The sequence below is a fragment of the Indicator indicator genome, chromosome 26, assembly GCF_027791375.1.
Source record: "Indicator indicator isolate 239-I01 chromosome 26, UM_Iind_1.1, whole genome shotgun sequence".
In the NCBI taxonomy this organism is placed as follows: Eukaryota; Metazoa; Chordata; class Aves; order Piciformes; family Indicatoridae; genus Indicator; species Indicator indicator.
In genome coordinates this window covers 3,657,791-3,682,174 of record NC_072035.1, presented here as the reverse complement: position 1 = coordinate 3,682,174, position 24,384 = coordinate 3,657,791, and the positions used below count along the sequence as shown (strand labels likewise).

Here is a 24,384-nt window from a genome sequence, read left to right as displayed (position 1 = left end):
ATCAAAAGAAACTCCAGGTCCCCGAGGAGAAGAAACAGTGTAGGGAACAAACGAAGAGAAGAAAAAAAAAATCAACTCCTCTTACTGTAAAACCCTCTGTCTTCTACCATCTGTCTCCCTTTTTGGAGTGAAATAAATTGGGCAGAGATCTTTGAATGAGGTACTCCTTTGTAGTGCACAGAAACGTTAATGTAGAGCAGAAGCAAAGTTATGGTTAACAATTGCCTCTGATGGCTGGGAGTGTTGGAGGCAGGATGACATTATTTCTTTTGTCTGTACATGCTGAAAGTGGTTTAGAGCAAAAAAGCCTCCAGGTTATCATGCACAAGCACAACTTTTTCTTTTAGGTTTTATTATAATTTTTGATATTGTGGAAGGCACAGATGAAAAGTGGTCATTGCCCTGAAGTGTTCACAATAAAGAAAACAAAACCTGCAGTGGCTCTCTGTGAGTACCCAGCTCAGAACATACTTCAGGCTGCTCTGTGTTGCTAGAGGAGGACTTGGGCTGCTGGAGTTACTGTCTGGAGATTAAGGCAGAGGTATAGGAATTGACTTTGCGTTCCCTCTTGCCATGAGATATACAGCAGTACGTCTTGGGACCTGAAAGCTTGGATCTGACATAGGAAACCAAACATTATTTTGGTTGTGTTAAAGGGGAGCTTAAGTAAGTCCTGTAGAGTTGTGCATATGGGCTTGCACAAAACTGCATTGTCCAAAATTATAAAGCTGGAATGGACAAGCATGGGGGAAAAATTAAAAACACAAATTATTTAAGTGCCTTAGATTCTTTTTTGCTACCCTTACATAGCTTGTGCACATGCAAGTGCCTATTTTGAGAAATAGTCACTAACATATATATTTTAAAATGAGCTCAGAAAGTGGCTTTGGCTCATTGGGTATGGAACTGCTGCACCTTTTGCTTTGTGATCTTGCAGAGCGAGTCAGGAGACACCAAGGTCTGATTGGAGCCGCTCAAGTGCACAGGAAACAGCAGTCCTGGCTCCATCAGCCATCTGCTCCAGGTCCAGCAATCAGTCACCAGCCAGGGGAGCAGAGGAAGGAGTTGTGAGTGTTAGTGGGGAGCAGCAACCACAAGACTGGGAGGCAAATGGGAAAGAAAAGATGCATTTACTGTAGTCTGCCCAGTGCAAAGAAGCAGATGGATTGGCTGCAGCCTGCCAGATTTGTCAAGGTGTATCTGTTACTGTTTTAGGAAAGGGAAAATCTCAGGATGGGTGCAACAAAAGGCTTGGTTTGGACTAATCTAGACTATCTTTGTAGTAAGATAGCAGTTTCATCCACTGTGGTTATTTCTGTTTATTTTCTCTTTCTTTTCTTCACTCATTTGCCAAGGGCAGCACTTCCAGATTGTTTTACAGATAAGCTGAAGCCACAGAAATTCAGAGACTCATCAGAATTTTCCTAAACTACTGACTATTCAAGTCTACATTTTTAGTTTTTAGCCTTTCCATCATAATAAACAAGGCATTGGTTTAGGAAAGTGCTTCAGCCTCAGTGAGATTAAGCACATCCATGGAGCTAAACGTTTGATCAAGTGCTTTTCTGAATGCAGTTTTTAGAAAATTGATGTCCCTTCTACTGCTCTTGCTAAGCTAATCAGAAAATGCTGGGGTCTGATCACAGCCTTTTGTGCATTTTCAAGATAGTGTCTCTGGAGGATCATTACACACATCCCTCTGCAGTGAGTACAAGGAGATTGTCACCAGGAAAGTGTTAGTCACTGTATATTAACATGCAGGATTATTCTGCCTCTTTTTTCACTGTAGGCTTTTCATCTCCTTACTAAGCAGTCACAGTCATGTCTAGGCTAAAATCACAAAGGTTTCTTATAGCACTAGATTTGTGCCTCCAGTGTAAGAAATAAGCTCCAGTGAAATGAGCTGTGAGCCGTTGTGTGGCTTTTGAAGAGAGGGATGGAAAGGGCACTGGCTTCAGCCCTTGCCTCTAAGAGGCCAAGGGGAGCAGGGGTTGCCATCCTGGCAGCTGAAGAGATCTGTTGCTGTCTTGGCAAATGAGCACATAGGCAAAGGGAGGTCAAGTACAGCTTGTTCTCTTGCTCCTTGCAAAAGCATCGCCTGTGCAAAGCTGGTGGTTGAACACACACCAGTGGTGTCCCCCCTCCTTCAGCTGAGCCAACTTTCTTCTGCATGGAGCTGGCCTGGCCCTTCAGTAAGCCATGTGCATGTGTGTCCTGGAAACTCTCCTGTGGGTGGCTGAGCATGGCAAGCATTAGCCAATGACTCAAAAACTGGCCCCTGAAGGAAGGGTGAAGAGCAAAGTCAGGTTAGCAGGGCTTTGCTTCCTCATGGGTCCACGAGCACAGTAGGAGGTTTTAGAACACAAGTACGAGGCATGTGTCTAGAGTTTAACCTTCCATCCTTCTCGAGGCTCACTAGACTCCAAATCCAGTCACTTTTAGCAGGCAGAACCATATTTTTGTGGAAAATAGTTGGTTACTGATATGAGCTAGGAAACCAGGAGAAGTTTCTTATGGCTTGCAGATGAAGAAATGGCCTGTATTTGTGGTCAGCATTTGGCATGGTATGTATTTGACTGCTTTACTGTTTGGGGTTTTTTTGAAACCCCATCCAGACGGTTGCTGTAGTACAAATGAAATAAGTCTGGAAGAGCTGCATGGGTGTAGCTGATTGCATATTCACCCTATTAGCTTCAGCTGGCTCTTAGAGTTCCAGTACCCAGAACATTGAGAACTGAGCTTTTTGAAATAAAACTAGCAGTTCTCCATGTCATATCAGTTCATGTCTGCACAGATGGTTTCTCAACTGGAATTGCCAGTAACATCCTGGGCAAAGGCTCTGAATGACATTTTTTTTGTTCATTTGGGTTTGGGGGATTATTTTTGGTTTGTCTCCCTGATTGTATTCATAATGGAAAAATTGCAAAGAAGAGAGCCAAAGGAAAGTCAAGAGGCATTGTACAAGAAGGAAAAGATTATAGCAGGGAGACATAATGTATTGGAAGTGAAAGACCATGCCTGTCTATTGGGGATTTTCTCAGCAACGTGACTATACACATCTACCAGAAGAATGGGAAAAGAAGGGCTGAGACTTCATGGGGTTCAGACTAAAGGATATAGATCCTTTTCCCTTCGCATCAAGTGGTCCATGGAAAGGAAATTGTGCTTTCAATGCATGGGGGAGTTCCTGTTCAGAATGGATCACAGCATGTTGGTACTGTAAAGGAGTTTTCTCTTCTACTGTCTTGCTCCCTAGGGCATTTACTTGAAGAACATAATTAGGATATGCATCTGGAAAAACACACCACCGGGCACAGATACAGTGGCACAATACAACCCAATTGTATTTTAGTCTATTGCAGATGATAGAAAAGAAACTGAGATGAATAGCATCAAAACTTACTTCCCATGAACCTTCTCTCCCCATGTCTTCATGTCCTTTGGTTTGCGCACATTCAATCCCCCTTCTGTAAGGGAGGCTAGGCTATTTAAGTGCCATGAAAGAAGCTTGATTTAAGAGAAAACTTGAAAAAGAGAAATAAGACGTGGCTGGTGAGGACAGGAAAGATTTCCATGCTTTGGATGGAGAGCACAAAGAGGCTAGGCAAATCCAGGCTAGGTAAAACCATTGGCCCAGGGTTTACAGCGTGGCTGTCTGTGCCACAGCTGATTTTTCAAAGAGCTAGGAGGTGGTGAAGGAACTTCATTGTAAGCCAAGTTAGTCTTCAGTTGAGGAGTGCGGTGAGATGCAGAAACTGAGTCGTTTAGGTATTTTGGAGACAAGGATGAGAAGATTGTGAAAGCAACTGGAATGGGGCATGGAAAAATCCAGGAAGGCTGCTTTACTCATGGGGTGAAGCTCTCTCTTTGGTTTGGACTGGAGCCAGTGGCACAGAGTAACAGAAACTCTCAAATTCGTGCATCTGCTGCTTGGCCAGTCCTCACTGGAGACTGTTAGAGCAAATGGAGCTGCCTGTTCTGGAACCATTTTAGCTAGAATCAGCTCCCAGAAGACTCTTGTTAATAACTCATGTCTCACCAGCCCTCTCCTTCTTCACTCCACTCCCTAAAAACTGGGCTGGGAGACTGTGCAGGAATTTGGTCTCTCTCTCGGGTAGGCCAGCAAGAAGGCGACATGCTCTTGCTGAGGTAATCTGCTAAAGCCATTGCCATCTTGCAGAGCAGCCACAATTCAAAGCACAGGCGGGTTTTGAACACTGGGCTGACTTTTCTGTCTATTTTAATGCTTTAAACAGGGCTGTGCATTCAGCAGTTATTTGTATAAGCGATCTCCAGGCATTTGAAAAAGACTTCTGTTTTCCAGAAAAGAGGAGGAAAGGGGCCAGAAGGGAGTGCATGGGGCAGAGTTAGGGGCAAGCGATAGGGGAGCAGCCAAAAAAAAAAGGGCTTTGGTTGAGCTGGTGTGGGGGTGACTGTGGGCAGGCACAGTGCTGCAGGCAGACATGCTGGGGCTCCCCCACACCTGGTATTAAATCAGAAAAAAAAGCCTTCCACCTTCTGTTGCTGGGAGTTATGCTCTTTAGAGCTGAGTTCGACAGTTGTTATTGCAATTTTGTGGTGCTCTTTTGATTTACAGCTGTTTTTACGACCATTGAGACAGCCACAAATCGAGGAAATCTCATAAAACAGAGAGTAAACGTCTCCTTCACAACCCAGGCAGAGTTTTGGCATCCGTGCTTATTCCATAGAGCAGGATGTGTAAACAATATTGTGTCCCCTGAGTGGCTGATATCAGTACAGTTAAGTGGTAACAGCTTGAAAAATGCATTTCTCGTATATTAGTGGTAAAACTCGAAATGGGCCCCCAGGCTAAAGTAAATTGGTGACATTTTACAGCAGAAAGGGGGGAAAAAAAAAGAAGAAGATAAAAAACAAAATCAGGGCAAGGACTGGAAATGAGGAGCCCCAGCTTTGAAAAGCAATGGGACTGGAGCCAAAGTTGGATTTATCTGCATTATTGCAGTACGGAAATAAATAGATCCATGACACTTGTTGCAAAGCATATCTAATTGGGGAAGACAGATTATATGTTGCCTGCAAACGATGGACTGCCCCCTTCACCGCCTTCTTACACAGAAGATGAGGTCAGTTAATGGCATATTTAATCAAAGTATAATGATGAGAGCTTCTTTCTTGACTTACTGTGTAGCACAGGAGAAACACTGGGTGCCCCTTTTCTGTAAAAAGTAGGTGAGTGCATTCCCACTGCCCTTGAAGGAGTGAGGAGTAGGAAGCCAAATGCTTTGCAGATGTGAACAATAGTCTTTCTTCCATATTTTTTTGCCTCATGGCCTCCATTTGTAGGGAAATTTATATGCTGTTCTGGTTCCCTCTTTTTAGGTGTTCTTAATCCCATCTGTTGGCTCTTTAAATATTCCTGATCCTGTGGTGTGCCTTCTGTTGTGGGTGAGGGCATACACATGCAGGAGTGGAGCTGTGGGGAACAGCTAGTCCAACAGAGGCTTTTTTCCCCTAAAACACAGAAACACAAGACGTGAGCAAGAGAGCATGTGATGGGCAGACTTGATAATGAAGTTAAAGGAGTCAACCTGGTAAACACAGAAAACCAGCTTCTAGAGTTTCACCGTGTTTTGGGATTTACCACATTGATATTGTTTACCTAATGAATATTTGATGTTTCCTTCGTGTATAGAGTTGCTGTTATCTGATTGGGGTGACAGGAGGTATCATCACCTTGTAGCTTCTTTGTTTGATTACCCGTGGGGCTGCTGACCACGTGGTGGTCCAGCCCAGCTCAAATTAATCTGCTGTCTTTTCATGGAGGAAAGCTATAAGAATATCTTCCACAGCTGTCTGTTTCACAGAGCCTGGCAGGGAGTTTCACATGAAAAAGCTTTTATTCCTTTCCTGGATAAATATTCAGAATCTACTTGCCCATTCCTAATTAACCTAATGGACATTGTGAAAACTTGGGCATCTGCAAGGGTTCGTAGACACATAATCCAAATGGTTCAGGAAATAGTTTTCTTATTGGATCAGGAGAGGAGGAAGAGGCAGATGATCATTCATTTCTGTTTGATGTTGCCTTCCAGTGCTGTCTGAAGAGAGCTAGCTTGGAGATACTCAAGTCAGGATGTGGCAGTCCTCTTCTGTATTTCTGCAGTTTCTGTGGGCAAAGCAGGATGGATGTCCTGCAAGATCACACACAAGCCTAGCACTGTTGGTGGTAAAGCTTCAGTGAATGACATTTTTGTTCAGAGGTTATTTGTTGAATTGTTTACTGGTGTGCTAATAGAAAGGATTGGGCAGGAGGTGGTTGCAGTGTTTCCTTATGAATGTCTTCATGCTGGTAACATTATTCTGAAAGTTTAACCTTCTGCAGGAGAATCTCAGCTTACATAAATATTATACTTTAAAGGAAAAATCCAGCTGTGTCTTGATTGCAAGGATTAAATCTGGAAACTTAGAAATGCAGTTGAATGTTGACAAGTGTAGACAGATGCCCAAATTGGTTTCCTTTAGAGACGTATTAGTTTCTAAATCTCTTTAGTGTGAGTCCCTTTGGTCTTCATAATTCTTGTGCCAGGACAATGCAAATTCATGAAGCTGGAGGGCTGGAGCAGGTACTAGCACTGAAGTAAAGGAAGAGCAGTGCCTGAACCATAGTCTGCTAGAACAAGCAAATCTAAGTCGCTTAGAGTGGATGAAGTGCTTGGAGAGGGCAGGGCCAGTGCTGCTCCAGTATGATTCACACGACTGTAATATTCATCTAGTAATAAGAATCTCTCCTACATGTAATTCTGGTGGGATTGAACATTTCCCAGTAAAGCTCTTAGTGAGACTGATGAATTCAAAAGAGGAGATCCTTCTAAGGTGATGAAGGCTGCCTGAACCACACAATCTCTGCAGTTGCAGCAGGAGCTGCTCCAGCCTGCCAACATCTCTGCTCTTGGGAGCATCCTTGCTTTGTGTGTCAGATGCTGGCAGGCCAGCAGACCTGTCTGAGACCTCTGAGTCTCGGGATTTGCCTTCACGTTCGGTATGAATGCACCCAGCACGCTGCAACTTTGGGTGAAGCCAAGGGATGCATTTTGCATCCAAACAGTGGTTTTCTGCATGAAAGGGGAGCCCACTTCAGCAGCCCCATCCTCCTGCTGGGCTGCGCAGCTGTGAAAGGAGTGGACCTGGGAAAGAACGGCGCTTTTGTGCAGCACAGTTATGTGTTTAACATAATAAATGTTTATTGTCCTCTGGAGCAAAGGAGCAATAGGCTAAATTATAGCCCGGGGAGGGAAAGCTAGAATCATGAGGTACAGGCTGTTAATTATCTTTTTTTTGAGCTGTCATAATGTACTGGCGTTTGCCTGCAGCTCTCCCCCTCCCACTGCTCCATTACCTCCACCACCGCTATCTCTAAAATATCTGCTTCCCCTACCACTGTGCCCTCCTGCTCTTTCATTTGTAAGGCAGCTCCAGCCTCCTGAGAGATTTGTGACTTCTCTCCCAGCAGCCGCTTAGGGTGATAAAGGCCCTCAGCCTGCCTCTCGCTGATTAATCAGCCCTGGTGCAGCCTCGATAGGGTGTTAATTTGTAAACTCAGTGGACAGGCAGCCGTGATAAGCCTCTGCAGCTGCTCTGTGTCTGCCGGGGGGATGGGCAGATAAGGCTCCAGCCCTGGGATGCAGCCAAGAAATATTTTGGAGCAGTGAATTAGAAACAACAACAACAAAAGAGCCTTCTGGAGAGGCACTCCTTTGAGGTTGCTGTGGGTAATACAGCAAGTTTCAATAGCAGCAGACAAGAGTCCCCTTCCTGATAAAGCTTCCTGACCCCACAGTCCAGGAAAAGGCCACGTCAGGATTGCATCCGTTACTGGGAACTTCTCTTTGGAGGGAGGATGTGCATTAAGAGGAGTGTGTCCATCAGATCGAGGGAGGTTCTCCTGCCATCTACACTGCCCTGGTGAGATCTCACCTGGAATATTGCATCCAGTTTTGGGCTCCCCAGTTCAAGAGGGACAGGGATCTACTCAAGAGAGTCCAACGGAGGGCTAAGAGGATGATTAAGGGACTGGAGCACTGCCTTATGAGGAGAGGCTGTGAGCCCTGGGGCTTTTTAGTCTGGAGAAGACTGAGAGGGGATTTAATAAAGGTTTATAAATATCTGAGGGCTGGGTGTCAAGAGGGATGGGACAGGCTCTTCTCTGTTGCACCCTGTGATAGGACAAGGGGTGATGCATATGAACTACAGCACAGGAGGTTCCACCTCAACATGAGGAGGAACTTCTTCACTGTGAGGGTCACAGAGCACTGGAACAGGCTCCCCAGAGAGATGGTGGTGTCTGGAGACTTTCAAGACCCATCTGGATGCATTCCTATGTGACCTGTGCTAGATTCTATGGTCCTGCTCCGGCAGGCATCTTGGACTCAATGATCTCTGGAGGTCCCTTCCAACCCCTAACATCCTGTGATGCTGTGTCATGTGTCATATGTCATGGCCAGGGCTAGGAGAACTATGTGGTCTTCTCTGTATCTCGTGTCTTTATTGCAGTTAGCCTGATCCTTTCTGGAGAATTTGACATTGGGTTTGACAGAGCAGGACGTGTCACCTGCCAAAAAAGTGATGGACGACAAAGGGCATCCAAAACAGCATCAGTGTCAAATGATTTTTGAGCATCCTAAATGCTTAGTGTGAGACATGTTTCACAGAAAGTGCTGTACAGTGTCCACTACATCTCCAGCAAATGGAATAGAACTGGGAAAATAGCATTTCCCCTGAAGAGTGGTCTGAGACCACGAAGCTGCAGTGGTCTGAGAAGCAGCAGAGTGTGCTGTTAAGCTCTGAAACAGCTGGAGAGGTTGGAGCAGGCAGCAGTGACAACAGGCATGTACTCTGCTTACCTGTTCAGGGTAGTTATGTTGAATGTTTCTAGTGTGCTCATGCAGTTTTCCCTTTATATTGAATCTGCTATGTTTTTTTCAAAAAATGAAAGGAGATATTTCTCTGTATTTCTATCAGCAATCTGGTTCGGCTGAATCCTAATGATTCTGCCATTGTTGGCCTCCCTAATTGTTCTGATAGTATCTGACAACACACAACAAACCATGGAAGCAGTTCCTTCCCTCTCTTGCCAATGCAGGTTGTTATCCAGTACATTTTTGAACTGCAGCAATATTCAGACAGTGACCTTTTTATGAAATCAACTGTCTTGCAAAACCCTCTCGGTCTCTGAACTGTGATTTATAGCCATTTGTGTTGGAGAAGGCTGCAGGTGGGATTTGGGTGACACATAATTGGTTAAAAGATAAAATAAAATGAAGGTTGCCCTGCTGGTGCAGTGATGGCAGGAGCTACAGGAATGAATTGCTTGGCAGTGCAGAGCCTGGCCCTCCTCCTCCCGCCCTCCTCTGATGGTTGCCAAGCCCTGTCTGGCAGGCCATTACAATGATAAATGCAGGTAGCTGGCAAAGACCACAGCTGAGAGTTTGTTCTAGCGTGCCAAGCCCTGCTTGGCATTCCCAGTTGGTGCCAGCATTTGCACTCTCACTCAGCTTGACGGAAACCAGGACATGAGGTGTGAATTTATGTCCGCATCCTTCCAGGAGAGAGTTGGGATAATGAAATGCCAAGGCAGCCCTGGGAGCAGCAGAGTAATTTGGTCGGTACCAAACAACAGTCTGCCACCTGTCATTTGCAGTGCAGTCCCTGCTCTCCCCCATCGCTCTTCCTACAGTGCAGCCTTTGAATTATAAGAAGTTTTAGGTAGTTCTGCAAAGAGCACTCACCATTCCCTTTGATTTAGTGCAAATGAAAACCCATACCCCAGCCAAATAGATAGTCTGGCTAGATAGTTTGAAGCTCTGACAACAAGAATGCAAGGTACTATACGTAGTATGTTACACAGCATTCCCAACCTTTCCTACTCCTGGGCAGGTTTTCCCCCTAGGTTTGTAGCAAAAGTTAAATCTGTAATGGGGGCTGTGGTTGCTGAAGTTGATGTCCAGGTAATGCACTAACATTCCATGTGGAAGTGCAGGCTGAAGAGCCTGCCTTTTCAGGAGGGCACTAGCCATTGGGAGGAGGCCTGAGGTCGATGATGTTTGAAATGTTAAAAACCAGATCACACAGAACCCTTCTGTCCATGTGTCATGGAGAATTGTTGTTCACTGACTGGGACATGTATCAGTTGTCCTTAACATGGACCTGTGGTGAGATGTGCAGCCTGATCCGGTGACACAGGGAGAGGACTGTCCTCTGGATGCCACTCATAGACCAGACTACCCAGAAGCTATGCCAATGGTGGTGTCCAGGAATAGAGAAGTATGAGATAGAACAGCAACATCTACTTCATATTCTTCTTTTTCATTTTTTCCTGCGAAATGTAACTGGTAGTTGTTTGTTGGGAGCAAGCCAGGACATGGAGCATACAAATACGTAGTAGAGGAGAAATTGGTGCTGGTTAAAACAGAAAATAACCAGGTAGGTTTTTGCTAGCAGTTTGGGAACTGATGTTTCAGAAAGGAGACTATTGAGGTAAGGACCAAGTGCACCTTAATTTAAATGAGGACACCAGGCACAGTAACATTAAGCAAGGGGTTTGGCTGGTTTTACTGAGGACAGCTGGATGTTTTCTTCTCTGGTCAGTGTTTCTGCAAACAGCTGAGGGACCTCTTGCAGCTGTATGACCTACCTTGGTGAGGCCCAAGAACTTCCCAGCTTCCTCCCTTCTCCTCCTTTATGATTGTTTTTCAGTGCATCTATTTATTTATTTATTGGAGCTGAGAGGGAGTTTGATCTTTTCCTTTGGGAGACAGCAACTGCTCAGAGGAAGATGAATCATAAAGCATGGCTAATGGAGGGGATAGGAAGGGGAAAACTCTGGGCCATAGCCATTCTCCAGGGGCTGGAGGGATGGTTTGAGAAGAGAGGGAAGAGGAGTTAGCAAGCCTGTGCCCCGAGGCTCTGATAGCAGACATGCCATAGGTCAGACGTCCCGCTGCTCCGGGAGCATTAGGTCACCCTTCCTCACGCTAAGAGCCGCATCTGTGCAAGAAGCCAACAGACCGCAGCAGCATATGCTGAAGAATTACAATTGCTGCTTAATCTAAACTACTGTAATCTGAACCAAAATGGTTATAAAATGTACTCTGGATTCCAAGTGGTGTTATTTTAAGCTGATCACTGTGTTGCCAAAAGAGAAGGTCCAAACCAAAACTGCAACGTCGAACTTGCAGAGAAGCAATGGGCTTGGCTCCTCGCTGCCCTGCGCTGACTGGGACTGTCAATGTGGTATCTCCTTCAGTGCCTTCCAGTCATCGTTCACTCTGCCTTGCTTTTCCTTTGCTATCATCTAAATTCAGTGTAATTCAGTGGTGAGTTGGGACCAGTGATCTCTGCTTCTTGGCTCTCTACGGCCTAATTTAATTCTCTGTTCCCAGACTTGAGCTGCCTTCTCAAAGGGCCTGTTGGAAAAAAAAAATCATCCTGGTTGTGTGAACTGCTGAGAGAAATAAGTGTTCTGGGAAGAAAATGTGATGGAGAGAGGAGTGCATTGTGAAAGGCACTTTCCAGGACTATAGCAGTCCTGAGCATGTGTGTGCTACATGAATGCAAGGTGGGAACCTAAACAAGTGTGTGGCTGTATGACAATACAGTCCAAGAAGCTTTTTCTTTCTAGTGGACCTTCTGTAGAGTGAACTTTCATACGAGATACGTAAGACCCATCAGTACCTCCCAGGATGGCCTTGAGGTATCTGGGGCATTGAAGGAGTTGCTGTTTTAATAAGTAGTTGCCTGTTCAGGGTGTTTTGCTGTGACATGTTACCATGTAGCTAAAGGCACAACTGAAATTTTAGGGTTGTTGCTTGAAAGCTGGGGATCTGTCTGACATTCATTCTTCTTTAGGGAATATTGTTTATTAGTAGTCCTTATTTGCACTGGACATCAACAGCCAGAATTTCCTAAGTGATCCCTCACCATCAGCTGGAACCAGATTTTTCAGAACAACGTGGTCACCATTCAAACATCCCAGTGGATCTTTGGGAATCTTCCATACCTGGTAGCTCAGGTCAGGTCGGTGTCCAAGGACAGCTGCTGAGTGCTGAGCCCTCTTAAAAGCCCAGTCTATAAATTGTGTGTGCAAACAACAGAAGGGAAGGGGACAGGTGAATGTCTTTGCTGTCTGGAGGTAATCACTATAGGTTTGTAGAAGTCCCGTGTGTATCCTGTTCCTTCCTGCTTAATCCTTTACACAGCTGTGTACCACAATGCTGGATTTTCCTAAAACATTTTTTTTTTCCTGTGATGGTGCATGAAATGACTGACTTGCAGGTCAAACTTTTCTTTGGTTATCTCAACTGAGCTGTGATTTATCTCCAAAAATAATCCTGGTTATGAAAAGACCATAGGTTGTCTTGAAACATCCCCTCACAATGCAGGCAGTGTTACCCCTGGGTTGCTTCTAAGTCCTGGAATGTGTTAAATACTTTCTTGGTCTTAAGGGGGAAGTTTAGTTTGTTTAGTGTGTGTGTGTATGATTCCTAGGCTCCTCTTGCACCTTTCCCTTGTGTATCAAGTTCCATTTTCTGTAGAAGAATCACAACCCAAATTATTCCTTCCTGGTTTAGTTATTGTTCTCATATTACTGAATGAAAGGGTCTGGTGTGAATGACTTACACAATCAACTGGAACTGACGTGCTGAAATTCCCTGCTAGAGAAGCGATCGAGTGGCACTGAAGGGGTGGGTAAAAGCAAGGGAAGCAGATCAAAGGCAAGAGTGAAAAATGATCCAGAATTTTCAGGCAGTGTCCGTGCTTTATGCTGAGCTTCTCTAAGCGTATCCAGCACTTCAGTTTGAAAATCTCCTGGAGAAGGCTTTTCTTGAGAGCTTTTTAGTGCCTGCTAAGTTCATAGTGTGAAAACAGTCTCTCTTGAGTCTGGCTCTTGGCTGTCTAGAAGATAGGCAGCTATCCAACTTGAAACTGTATTTTACTGCCTACTTTTCCATCTGCCTACTATACTAGACTCCAGTTTGAAGGCAATGCTTGGCCTTTGCCTTGCACAAAGCATACAGACCAGGTCCCTAACCCCATGTGCTCTTGCTACTTGTGAATCAGAGCTACAATTTCCCAGCATACTGTGATTTGGTGCCTGAAGTATCAGGCTTGGATCTGAGTTTGGTGCTCCACGAGACTGCGTGAAGATCAGCAGAGCCTCTGTTGTTGGTGATAAGGAACGGTTTATTCCCTGTTAGCCATTTTATAGGCTACAGAGAAAGAAAAAAAAATGCTAATTACTGTGAGGCCTGACATAGTTTATCGTGCTGTCTCTGTCAGATGATGTGTTCTGTTACATAGAATCATTAAATTACTAATCTGTAAGAGCTCTTATACCTTTCAGCTGCCTTGACTTAGCAAGAACCAGGCTGAATGAGGCAGGGATTTCATTACACCTCACTGTTCACCTTCAGAGGAGGGTGTGTGCTGCATCCTTTGTGGTTACCACCTGACGTTTTGAGGAAAAAAGCTGCCTTTGCTATGGTTTTAGTGCTGAAAATTGAATCAGTGTTACTTGTGCTGAGTTCAAGAGGAGGAAGGATAAGGAACTGGAGCACCACTCCTCTGCTTGCTCTTCACAAAGCAGAAGAGGGTAGAAATGCTGGCTTTCTCTGCAGTGTATTCAGCCCAGTTTCCAACTGTCACAGAACGGGGTGCAGACATTTTCTCCTTTAGAGCTGATGTAGAAAAAGAAAGAAAATTAAAATGGGACAGAGAATTGCTAACTTTGCTGCTGAGTAAACTGCAAAGGGGGAACCTGCAAGGCTTGGGGCAGATCTTGGCAGGTCATTGAGTGGAAGCTGGGTCTTTAAAGGTGTGTTAATGTGAGGTGACCTCAGAAACCCTGCTGCTCCCTGAAATCATTTGTGCGTGTTTCGCTTTGGGGTCGGGCATTGGATGTGCTTAAGATACAAGGGCTGGTTTTGGGGGTGAGAGTGGGGATTTGCAAGCAGCAGCTTTTATCAAGGCATGCTTGTCGTGGGCTCTGATCTGGTGCTCCATGGGGGAGGGAGATGAGCAGCAAAAGTACAAGGAAGGCTCAAGGTGTCTTTTGTCTGTGAGCTTTGGGCTGTGGATGTCTCTCTGCCTTATTCAGCAACAAAAAAGAATTTGCGGGGCAGCAAAAGACCTGAGGGGTGCACTGAACTGCTCCAGTTGCCCTCGTGCCCAAGGTGGTCCTTCAGATGGAGACAGGCAGAAGGCAATGAACCCTTCCACATAAAGGACTCCACACACCTGGGTTTGCTCACAAGGGAAGAATTCCACTTTTTTTTCTTTCTTTTTTTGTAATCCCTTCTTAAACATATGCAAATGACTTGCCTGAAACAGCAGAAAAATTGGGAGGGGACTTGTTTTAGCAGATGCCTTGGTCTGCTGGGGTTTTTTCACTCGTTAGTGGGCTCCCTCAGACACATAGGTTTTATTGTATGCTTCCTTTAAAGGGTGACTGATGGAATTGAAAGATGTATTCAGGCTCTTCCTCCCCCAGCTTCCCTCCTGCCTTTGCAGCAGTTCACAGAATATCTTATAGCACAGACATTCACTGTTTCAGAATGGTGCTCATGCCAAAACCTGCTCAGATCTGGAGCTAGAAATCACCAGAAGTGAGAGCAAAAGTTACTGTAAACTCTAGGTGTGAAGGTTTGTGTCTGTAAACTGTGGCTGTGATGTTGAAAACACTGCTTTGTAAATGTTGACTCTGGTTGTTGAAGGTGGTGCCACATACTGATACCAGAAGACTAAGCAATAATCCATGTGTTTTACTTTCTCTTAAAATGAATTTTCTTGCATGACTTCCTTAAACATTGTTTTTATATAGTCTGGACCTGTAGCACTGAGATCTTTAGCTGATGATTAAACAGTGCCGGTCTATATTAAATCCTTGGTACTGAATTATGCAGAAGGGAGTGAGCTGATGGCTGCTGTAAGCCGTGGCAGCAAAACCCAACTTTCCAGACAAGGTGAAGCATAAAGCTTCTCCCAGCTGGGGTGGCTTGGGCTGCCAGAGTGGGTCCTGTGGGTGGTGGCTCACTCCAGACAGCATCCTGGGAAAGGACAGCTCTCCTGAGCAGGCTGCCAGCTGACAGGTTCCTCTTGTGGGCTGTACACCCTTCACCCTGGCATCAGAAACCAGCACTTAGGATTTGTGGCTCGGCTGCCATTTACTCTTTGTGCTTTAGTGCAAGCCATGACCAAGTCTCATTGCCTGTAAAACAGGGGAATCTTATTTATCCACTTGCCACGTGTCCTGGTGCTTGTGGAGTGCTTTGAGGCTAGGTCTGGGCTTTGTGTAAGCTGTTAGTGTGGGTGAGTTCCCAGAGCCTGCAGATGTGTTCTGCATCCATGGTGACTTTGTGTTGACTGTAAGTGAAAAATCTCCGAACAATGGGTTATAAATTCAGAGTTGGCTGTCAAACGTTTTATGCACCACTGTTGTTGCTGCTGTGTGACGCTGTTACACTTTCTTTGCAAACCAGCCTAGGCAAAACCTTGTTTAATCTTGGTTCTTCCTCTCTTTAATCCATGCAGTGAAGGGATCGTGCAGGTAACTGATTTTCCCTAAGATTTGAGGGTCTTTTTGCTGAGCTGTGTAATGATCATACATGCCACAGCTACACGTGCAGCTTTGTCGTGGACATGATTCAGAATTTCTTTCTTATGTGTCTCAGCCTCAACCTATTTTTCATGTTGTTTTCCCTCTCTTTTTTATACATTTGCATTAAGTAAGACATTCAGTGCTTGCAGTGCCACTTTCCTTAGAAATAACATTAATGGATCACTTTCTTGCTTCTTACTATATCTCATGCAGATCTTCGTGCATTTTACTATTTGCTTTTTTTTCCTTCTGAGTCGTCATTTAAGAATATAGAACAGTGTAAAACAATTCATAGTGCTCTTTATCATGCAAATCTCCCAAGACACCTTAGAATAAAATCAATAAAATCAAAAAGAAAGTCAACTTAGTTCAGCCATGTGTTGAATTAATTCATTGTTTTTAAAGCAGAGCCAGGGGAGAAAGGCTTTTTTCACTTTCAATATCTTTTGCTCTTCAGCTTTGTACTTCACTCCATTTTATTCATGCAGCAGTCAGTGCCAAGACGTTGATGATAGTTTCAGCTGTCTTGTAGATTGTAGGAACGTTGATGGTGCTCCTTGCTCCCAGACCAGCTTTGATTCTGTAGAGGCTACTTGCTATTTTATCAGATAGCAAGGAGGAAAAGCTTATTGCTGAAATAGGTTGATTGTTTGATATCAGTGGGGGGAGGGAAGGAAGCCATCCAATTAACTCGTAAAAGCTTTATTTACAATGAATGGACTTTTTTTTTCCCTGTCTGTCATTATCATCTTGTCTGTAACCCAGTGACCCTGATTATCATGAAGCTGTTTACAAGGTTTAGGTTAATTGGATTTCTTTAACTATTTCCCAGAGCTGTGAGGAGCACAAGTACATTGCCGTGGAGTTCAAACAGCATAGTGCAAGCCAGTCTGCAAGGAGACAGACTTCTTCCAAGAGGAAGTCATTTTATTTCATGTGCTCAACTAAGTGCATAGCAGCATGTACCTATCATTTGGCATAATATTAAATAACACCCTTCATACAGACGTGTTCAGTTGCAACTTGTGTTTCCAATACACAAATTACATTTTGCATGTCCAGCAAGAAATGAGCTTACTATCAATGAGAGAGGCTTTGAAATGTTTTGTGTTTGGTTTGGGGGTTTTATGTTTGGTTGATTGTTTGGGTTTGTTTTTTTTTTCCTTCAGCTTGATAGCAGTTTCACTGGTTTTGTTTTTATATGAGGAATCATGGATAAAATAGCTGTGCATTGCATGGCTGCCTAAATAAAGGAGACAGGAGGATGTAGCTGGGTGAGATCAGGACAGTACTTATGTATACGCTTTGCTTTCATCTCCTTAGGATGCATGCTCGTTCTTTAATGGCACAACATTGCACCCTCCAGGTGCAATGTGTAACTGCAGGTCTACAGATACCCCACTTGGTTTATGAGCTGTGTTTTTGTCAGCCAGCCTTCCTAAATTCTCTTTTAGTATTACTCATCCCCTTTTTCTCTTTCTTTTTCAGGCTTCTGTAAGCTCTGAGAAGCTGTTCTCCCCTGCAGCAAATAAAGGTAAGCGATCTGGAGAAACGTTCTCCTCATCTTAGAGCACGAGGTTCAAGTTGTGAATCCTTACTGTGTGGATAGCATCAATTCTGCCAGTGCCTTTAATTTTGCCACACACATCGTCATAAAGACCAGCTTGGCAGGCTTGTGATGACTAAGTTAAGATTTAGAGCTGCATTGTCTCTCTGTGGGGTGGGACTTCTTCCCTACCAGTCAGATTTGTAACAAATGTCTTAGGGAGAGGAATTACTGACAAAGGAGAAGTCATCCTTTACCGTAGAAGATACGCTTTTTCCTCTAATACAATCAAAGCCTCATTTCTTTTTTAACAGATCAATATTTCAGTGTTATCTCTATAAGCCTCAGCAGGGCTTGCACATCCCTTCCCTGGCAGTGCACAGAGAACGTTTGTGTCTGTTCCTCGTGGCTCTCCAGAACGAGGTGGAAGGTGCTGAGCACGGTGCAGGGTTTTGGCTCACAGCTCCCCACTGTCACTGTTATTGAGAGTTACCTGTGGTACACAGTGAGTGTTGCTAAGAGACTGTGCAGCTCCACAGCCCCCTTGGGAGGTGCAGCGACACATCTCTAAATACCCAAACCCTCCTTTGAGGGCTCAGAACAGCCGTAAAACAGGGCTGCTCTACTTCCTTGTCTGCCCAGGGATAATTTCACTGAGATGGATACTGGGCAAAAATACTGAAGTGATGGCTGTTTAGCCTTGGAGAGGGCAAAGTGTGGTGCTGGGAAAAGCATCGTGCTGGGAATGCTTCCACTTTATCATGCAAGGAGGTCGGTGGCGCAGCTCTGAAAGAATTGTCAGGTCTGTGGCTGCTCTGCAGCTTTCCCAGCACTGAGCTGCAGAACAAAATCAGTTCAGAACAATGATGACATGTAGACAGCTCAAAGAGGGGAGATGAGGCCCATTAATAAGAAGTGATGAAATAACCTTCCAGCATTATTTCAAAAGGGCCAAGAAAGGAGCAGTTTGCAGTTGTGTAGGAGTAGGTGCTGGCCATGGAAAGGCATTTTGGTGGTTGTGTGCTCCATCACCTGGATGCAGGCCCAGTTTAGAGCTGGGCTCTGTAGCCACAGTAAGTGTCAGGAATTCTCTTTCTTTCCAAGCTTTGCAAATTTTCATTGCCAAGTGTGGAAACCGATGACAAGCCCACTGTGTTATTACATTTGCAGATATTTTTACAAAAGTATGCAGCTTTATCTAGGGGAAGGAGGGAAGTTTAAACAAGTGGTGGGGAAGAGCATTTCTCTTCTCTTCAGCCTTGGCTCGCTGATAAGGCAAAGCAGATTGCTCAAACGGCACTGCCTCAGCAAAACAAAAATCTTGCCATCCAGCATGAATCTATGGCACAGAGATCTGCTGGAGAGGCTTGTGTTGAAGCATTAGCAGCTTTATTGGCTCCTCCTCATGCTGAAGCCTGAGATCCCCCCTCCTTCATATCATTGAGCAGCTCAGCAAAATGAGTTTTCAAAATACCTCCCTATCAGGAAGATAAATGTGTGGAAGGCTGTGAATCTGCTGTCTTAAAGGTTGTGTTCACTGCTGTTTGTACCTCCGTTCCTGTTTGGTTTACTGTGGGTGTAGATGTTGCCAGTTTTGGGAAGCTTTGGGTTTGCACAATGATTTTTGTCTCAAGACTTCTCCTTTACCCTTGCCCCATACCAGTGGAGTCTTGCTGATTGGCACACGTCGTGATCACGGGCAAGCCCTGCTGGGGGCTGCCTCATCACTTGGCACTTGTGTTGAGAGGTGAGAGAAGTTTGGCTGGGCGAGATTTTGTGCAGAAACCCAAACAGTGTTAAATTCTCCCCTCGCCCTGTTATCGCTCCCACAAGGCAAGAGCCAGATTTGTCTCTCACACATGCAAATGAACACCACTCACGACCAGGCTTGGTGATGCCATATGGCCAGGAGAAAGTGACTTTCAAAGCCTCCTGCTTAAATTCCTTTTGTGAGATAAGAGCGTTGATTTAAGGCCCCTGTTCTCCAGGGCTGGGGCCGCGGCGGCCGTGCAAGAGGGGATTAGCTCAACAGGGTTTCCTGATGGGCACACGCGTGGCGTGGCACGTGTTTGGCCTCTCCCATGGGCATTTGCACCCTGCCCTTCTGTTGTACTGGTGGCCTTCGTGGAGAGATACTAGCTAGCAAATCTGCAGCATCCGTGCTGCAGCTTTTATTGAAGGTAACCAGGCTTTTAAAACACAATAAAGTGGATTCATTGTCTGGTGCGGCTCCCCCCTGTTCCCACAAGCTTTCCCTGGGGACGTGTTTAGCCCTGCGTATTTGTCTTACGCTGTCCTAGTTTATCAGCAGCTTAGCAATGCAATTAAGTATTAAGATCGACGGGTTTCGCTTATTTGAGGCTGGAACAGCTGTAAAACGTAACCTTTGACCATATTTCTCAGCTCCACAAAAGGCCTGAGGAGCAGCTTCTTTTGTCTGGGGCTCTCTGGGTAACGTTTGTCTTTGCCCCCTCCCCGCTGGGGCCAGGGCGGTGGTGGTGCTCCTGCTTTTGACACCAGTTCATCTGCAACAACAGATGCACGGCGTAGATGTCCACTTCAGGGACCAGTCGCTATTATGCGACGGAGAGAGGTGTCCTGACCTGGGGTGACCTCGGGAATCACAGCTGTGAAATAGGCTGAATGGGGCACTTTGAGCTTCCAGAAGAAGAGGAGATTAAATCCTCTGTGTAAGGCAATAATAATTAAAAGGAAAAGCAGAGAATCCCTGGTCTGCTTTCTTGACAGGTCTTTGTTTTCTGACGCAGAAAAGCATTTGTTTAGCCAACTTGTCAGCACAGCACAGAGTTACAAGGGCATTTGCTGCTGGAGGCCAGGAGTTACATCCTCCTGGTGAATAAATCAATAACCAAATAATAAAGGGCTGTTTGGTCTCTCATGCAGCTCCTTCTCACAGGGATCTTCCAGCCAGTCCTTTGCTTTTTTCTGAAGGCCAAGTGCTATGCATGGCAGGGGAGGCATAGGCAAAAGCCTTCTGTCTCAAAGCGGGTGAATGAGGCAGAGGGAGGGATGGTGATTGATAGGAGGGCAGATGTGTGGTGGGTTTGAGGAAGTGAGAGGGTCTTTCACCCCAGAGTCACTGGAAAGACCTCTGCCTGACTGCTGTGGTGCTATTAAGGGTGTGTATGGTATGATAGCTTGTATTTTAAGGACTTGAGTGTTGCATTTTTGCTGCTGGTTCCCTCCTGCAGTGGGCTTCCCTGATGGGTGTGGCTGGAGGCAGTTGCACTTTCTCCCACTTCTCCTTGCTCCAGACCTGCTGTATGCCAGGAAAAGTGAGACAATTGATGCCTTTTGTGCCACAGTAACTTTGCAGCTGTAGCCCAGGAGACCTGATGAGACCCCAGCATTTGAACTGCGGGCCACTAGTGGAGTTAGGGTGAAGTGGGGCGCCTTAAATTAGATGTTTCTCAAATGGTTTTAGCGTTGGTCAAAGACCTTGACAAGGAAAAACTCCACTGCAGAGGAAGGTAGCTGCTCAGGTGTCTCCGTTCATAACCCCAGGCAGGCTGTGGTGGCAGAGATGCTGCCTGTGAGATCCACGAGCCCCCGGGACACCAGCCCAGATGTCCATGGAGAAGCCAGACCTGCACAGCCACATCTGCCCTGGAGCCCCAGGGGACACTGGGTAGCGGCAGGGGGACAAGGGCTTTGAAGTTTGTTGAACCTGAGTATGTTGCTCATATCTTTGGATCAAAATCAATCTGAACATGGAGGTAGCAGTTTAACCCATCTGTCTGGTGGCACAGAACAAATGGCCAGGACCCAGCCCTGCCCCGGGCTGGTTTGGGGCTCACTGAGCTCCATGCCTCAATTTCCCCCTCCTGAAGAATGAAGACTAATGCTTGTCAGCCAAGTGCGCTGAGAGACTTAATTAATGAATGTTTATCAAGCAATTTATCAAGAGATCCTTTTAATGAGAGATTCCATAAACAGTGCAAGACTTCATTTTCATGGCAATAATAAATGACAGTGAAAATAAGTCTTATCCTTCCCCCACATACGCACCCCCCAGGAAAAAAGCTTGCTTACCCTCCGCGCTCACTTCTCCCTGGGTTTCTAGGCAGAGGGCTTTGAAGTGCTATCTTTCATCATGAACTGTACACATCCTCAAAGCTCTGCAGCTCACAGCCTGTGTCTTATCCCTCTGACAAGAGGGAGGCAAAGCTTTCTCGGCATGCAGGTTGTAATTGTCAGCCATGGGATGTGCCACAGCCACCCGCCCCAGCGGGCTAATGCAGCTTATGGTTCTTTGAAGTTCCCTCCCTTTATTTTCTGTCCTCTTGACCACAAAACTGTGCCGTGGGCCAGCGAGAGAGATTTCTTGTTCAGAGACGACACTGAGCTCTGACAAGCACATCTGAACCAGAGAAGAACCCTTGTTCCTCTGAGATCACTGCTCCATAATGTTGTTGCCTTAAGGGGACTGTCTCTCCTTTTTCTCTCTGCTTCTTCTTTTCTTTTTTTGTTTTTCCTTTTTTTTTTCCCCTTTAATTCAGCACTAAACTGTCACACTAAATCATTTTAAAAACTGGAACTACAAAACCTCCAGTATAGGACATGCTGTAAAAACTGATGGTTATTACTGTGAGATGGGGTGAGAGGGGAAAGGAGGGGCAGCGGGGCAGGGGTAAGATAGGAAGGCAGCAAGTCAGCTCTCCAGGAGGAACCTGTGAGTGCCCAGTGAAGCAGAAAACAACCTGAACGCAGCTGAGCTCAAACTAACATGCTTGGTGCAGGTTTACAGCAGCACAGCTTAATGGTTGCCCAATGCTGACAGGGGAATCAAGAGCCCAGTGTCTCCTGTGCTCTCTGTGCTGCCTGCCTGCTTTGCTCTGCCACTGGACCTGGCCCCCTGACCCTCTCCATTCAGCTGTCAGGGTCAGAGACTCCCTGTCTGGGCTGGGACAGCATCTCCTGTAATTAAGTCCACCTCTCCTTCAGAGCCTCTACCTTTTTGTGGCAGGATGTGGAGCTTTCCATCACAAGAAGGTCTGCATAGACACAGAGCAAACCGGGCTCACAGCACCAGGTCAGGCAATTAGCTGTTTTCCATGAAGGAGGTCAGGAGAGACGTCATCATTTTTTCCAGATTTCTTGCGTGGGGTCCACAGCAGGCTCTGAGATGCAGGAAAAGCAGAGATGCATCCTGCCTCTTGATCTCAGCTTTATCTCCAGGTTCTGGTTGTATTTTGATGAGGTCACCATCTTGTGTGTGATTACCTGCAGTGTCAGTGAACTTGAGGGGGATGATAATTTACAGCTGAATCTTTGGACAAGAGTCCACCATAATTACAGGGTTTCAAAAACTTCCACAGCAGCATCTGTAATAATAAATGAAATAAGTAATGCATTGATTCAAATAGCAACCACATTGCTGTGATTTATGCAGTGCTCAGGATGCTCTGCAGCTGCTCTACTCCCCATGATTTTATCACTGCCTTCCAATACTCTATGTTTTTCATGAAGCCCAGGCCCCCAGAGGACTGTACAAAAATCTAAGATCTAATTTAATTTTTTAAGCAAGACTTTAGGCTTCTTGGCTACAGAGAAGAGCCCAGAACTCTGATTCTTCTGTGCTTCAAAGCTATCAGGCAGTCACAAAGAAGCCAAAATACTCGGTTTTAACCTCATTTTAATGATGGTTTGTGATTTGTAAATGCTTGGAGGGCTGACAGTACTGGATACTCTGAACTAGTGCTAAGCCTAGCATCTAAGCCCATCCCAGCATCCTCTTTTTGAAAAGTTCTATCTTATTTTGTCACTGTATGGGTGAGTACATTAGCTTCCCTGCATATGCATATGTATAATTGTACAGTGGCCTGGGAAGGAGGAGGACTTTGATTTTTCAGACTGTGTGGGTATTCGAGATAATCACCCAAGTCACAGCCAGTTAGCCACATTTCAGAAGAAAGCCACGCACAGAAAATGGTGCAGTAAGTGCAGTCTTTCAGCCTTCTTGCAGTTTTCTGATCTCACAGGCTCTGGAAAGTTCCTAGGCTTCTCTTTGGGAATGGGCTTGTACCCTCTGTCTCCCCTGTTAGCTGTTACATGTATTTATTAGCAGATCAGAGCACAGCCATCCCTATCTGTAGCAACCCTCTCTGACAATATGATGAACAACCAGGAGACATTGTTCCCCCTCACCACACCATCCAGCTAACTTCATAAAACCCAGGGCTGCAAAACAGGATAATCTACTAACTTCAACACAAACTGAGCGTTGTGTGTATGTCTCCCAAAGTGAGAGCTGCCTCCTGCAAGCAGCAGGCTTTGCTTGCACCGTTTGCCAGGCGGTTTGCACAGCTATCTCTGGATTTGTCTCCTTCAAGTGAGCCAGCATAGAGCTTTCTTTGTAGCTTCAGGCTGCAGCCAAGAGAGTTGAAAAGTTGAATTATAAACATTTCCAGGCCTTCTGGTTGGTATCTTGTGTTTTGTGTTGTTATTTTAAGGATGTGGGGTATGTTGGTGCATTCCTGTCAGTGGGATTAGAATGAATAGAAGCAATACTGTAGGAGATAAAATGTGTTTAATTATTTATTTGAGAATTACAGACTGAAATTGCTTTTTGATTTAAGACATCCAAGTCATGGATATGTTTTTGGAGCAGAGAGAGGCACGCAGAAACATATATATGCAGAATTACCTAGGGTAATGTAAGAAGTCTCTTTGCTCAACCGCCCTTCCTCCACAGAATTTGTTCATTTCCTTAAAGATTTGAAATTTCAAATGCGGCTTTGTTAAGTATCAGGGAAAGCTAACTGCATGCTGTGCCTTTGCCCACCAAAATGTAAATAAAATAAATAAAGTCTTCGTTGTACAAATGTTATGAAGTGGGTGGTTTATTTTCTTTAATTATAGTTTTTATTTAAAATAAACTATAAAAACAAAACCATCTATATCCTGAATGGGCCAGCACATGCTCATACTGATTGAGTAAGGCACATCCTAGCTTTTCTCACTTCATGTGAAAGTAGATAAAGGACCATCAAACTGTAAATCAAAAAAAAAGAAAGAAAGGGGGGAAAAAGAAATTCCTTCCCAATGCATGTAGTAGTTTACATTGCCTAGACTTTTAAAGGATGTTTGAAAGATACCATCTTTTTACTCCTTGTTTATAGTTTGCTTATCTGTTTTCCTGAGTAGCAAAAGCTACTCAAGCCGGGCTGCTAAAGCTTGGTGC

The 24,384-nt window shown here is 45.1% G+C and overlaps 1 protein-coding gene across 1 annotated transcript in view; it reads left to right on the top strand.

The window, feature by feature from the left end:
• FBRSL1 (fibrosin like 1) overlaps positions 1 to 24,384 on the top strand; it is a 546,528-nt gene that overhangs the window by 471,890 nt on the left and 50,254 nt on the right. Inside the window, exon 7 of the mRNA XM_054392510.1 lies at positions 17,123 to 17,168. Within this exon, the coding sequence (XP_054248485.1) occupies positions 17,123 to 17,168 (46 nt within the window). The remainder of the gene's footprint in view (positions 1 to 17,122; positions 17,169 to 24,384) is intronic.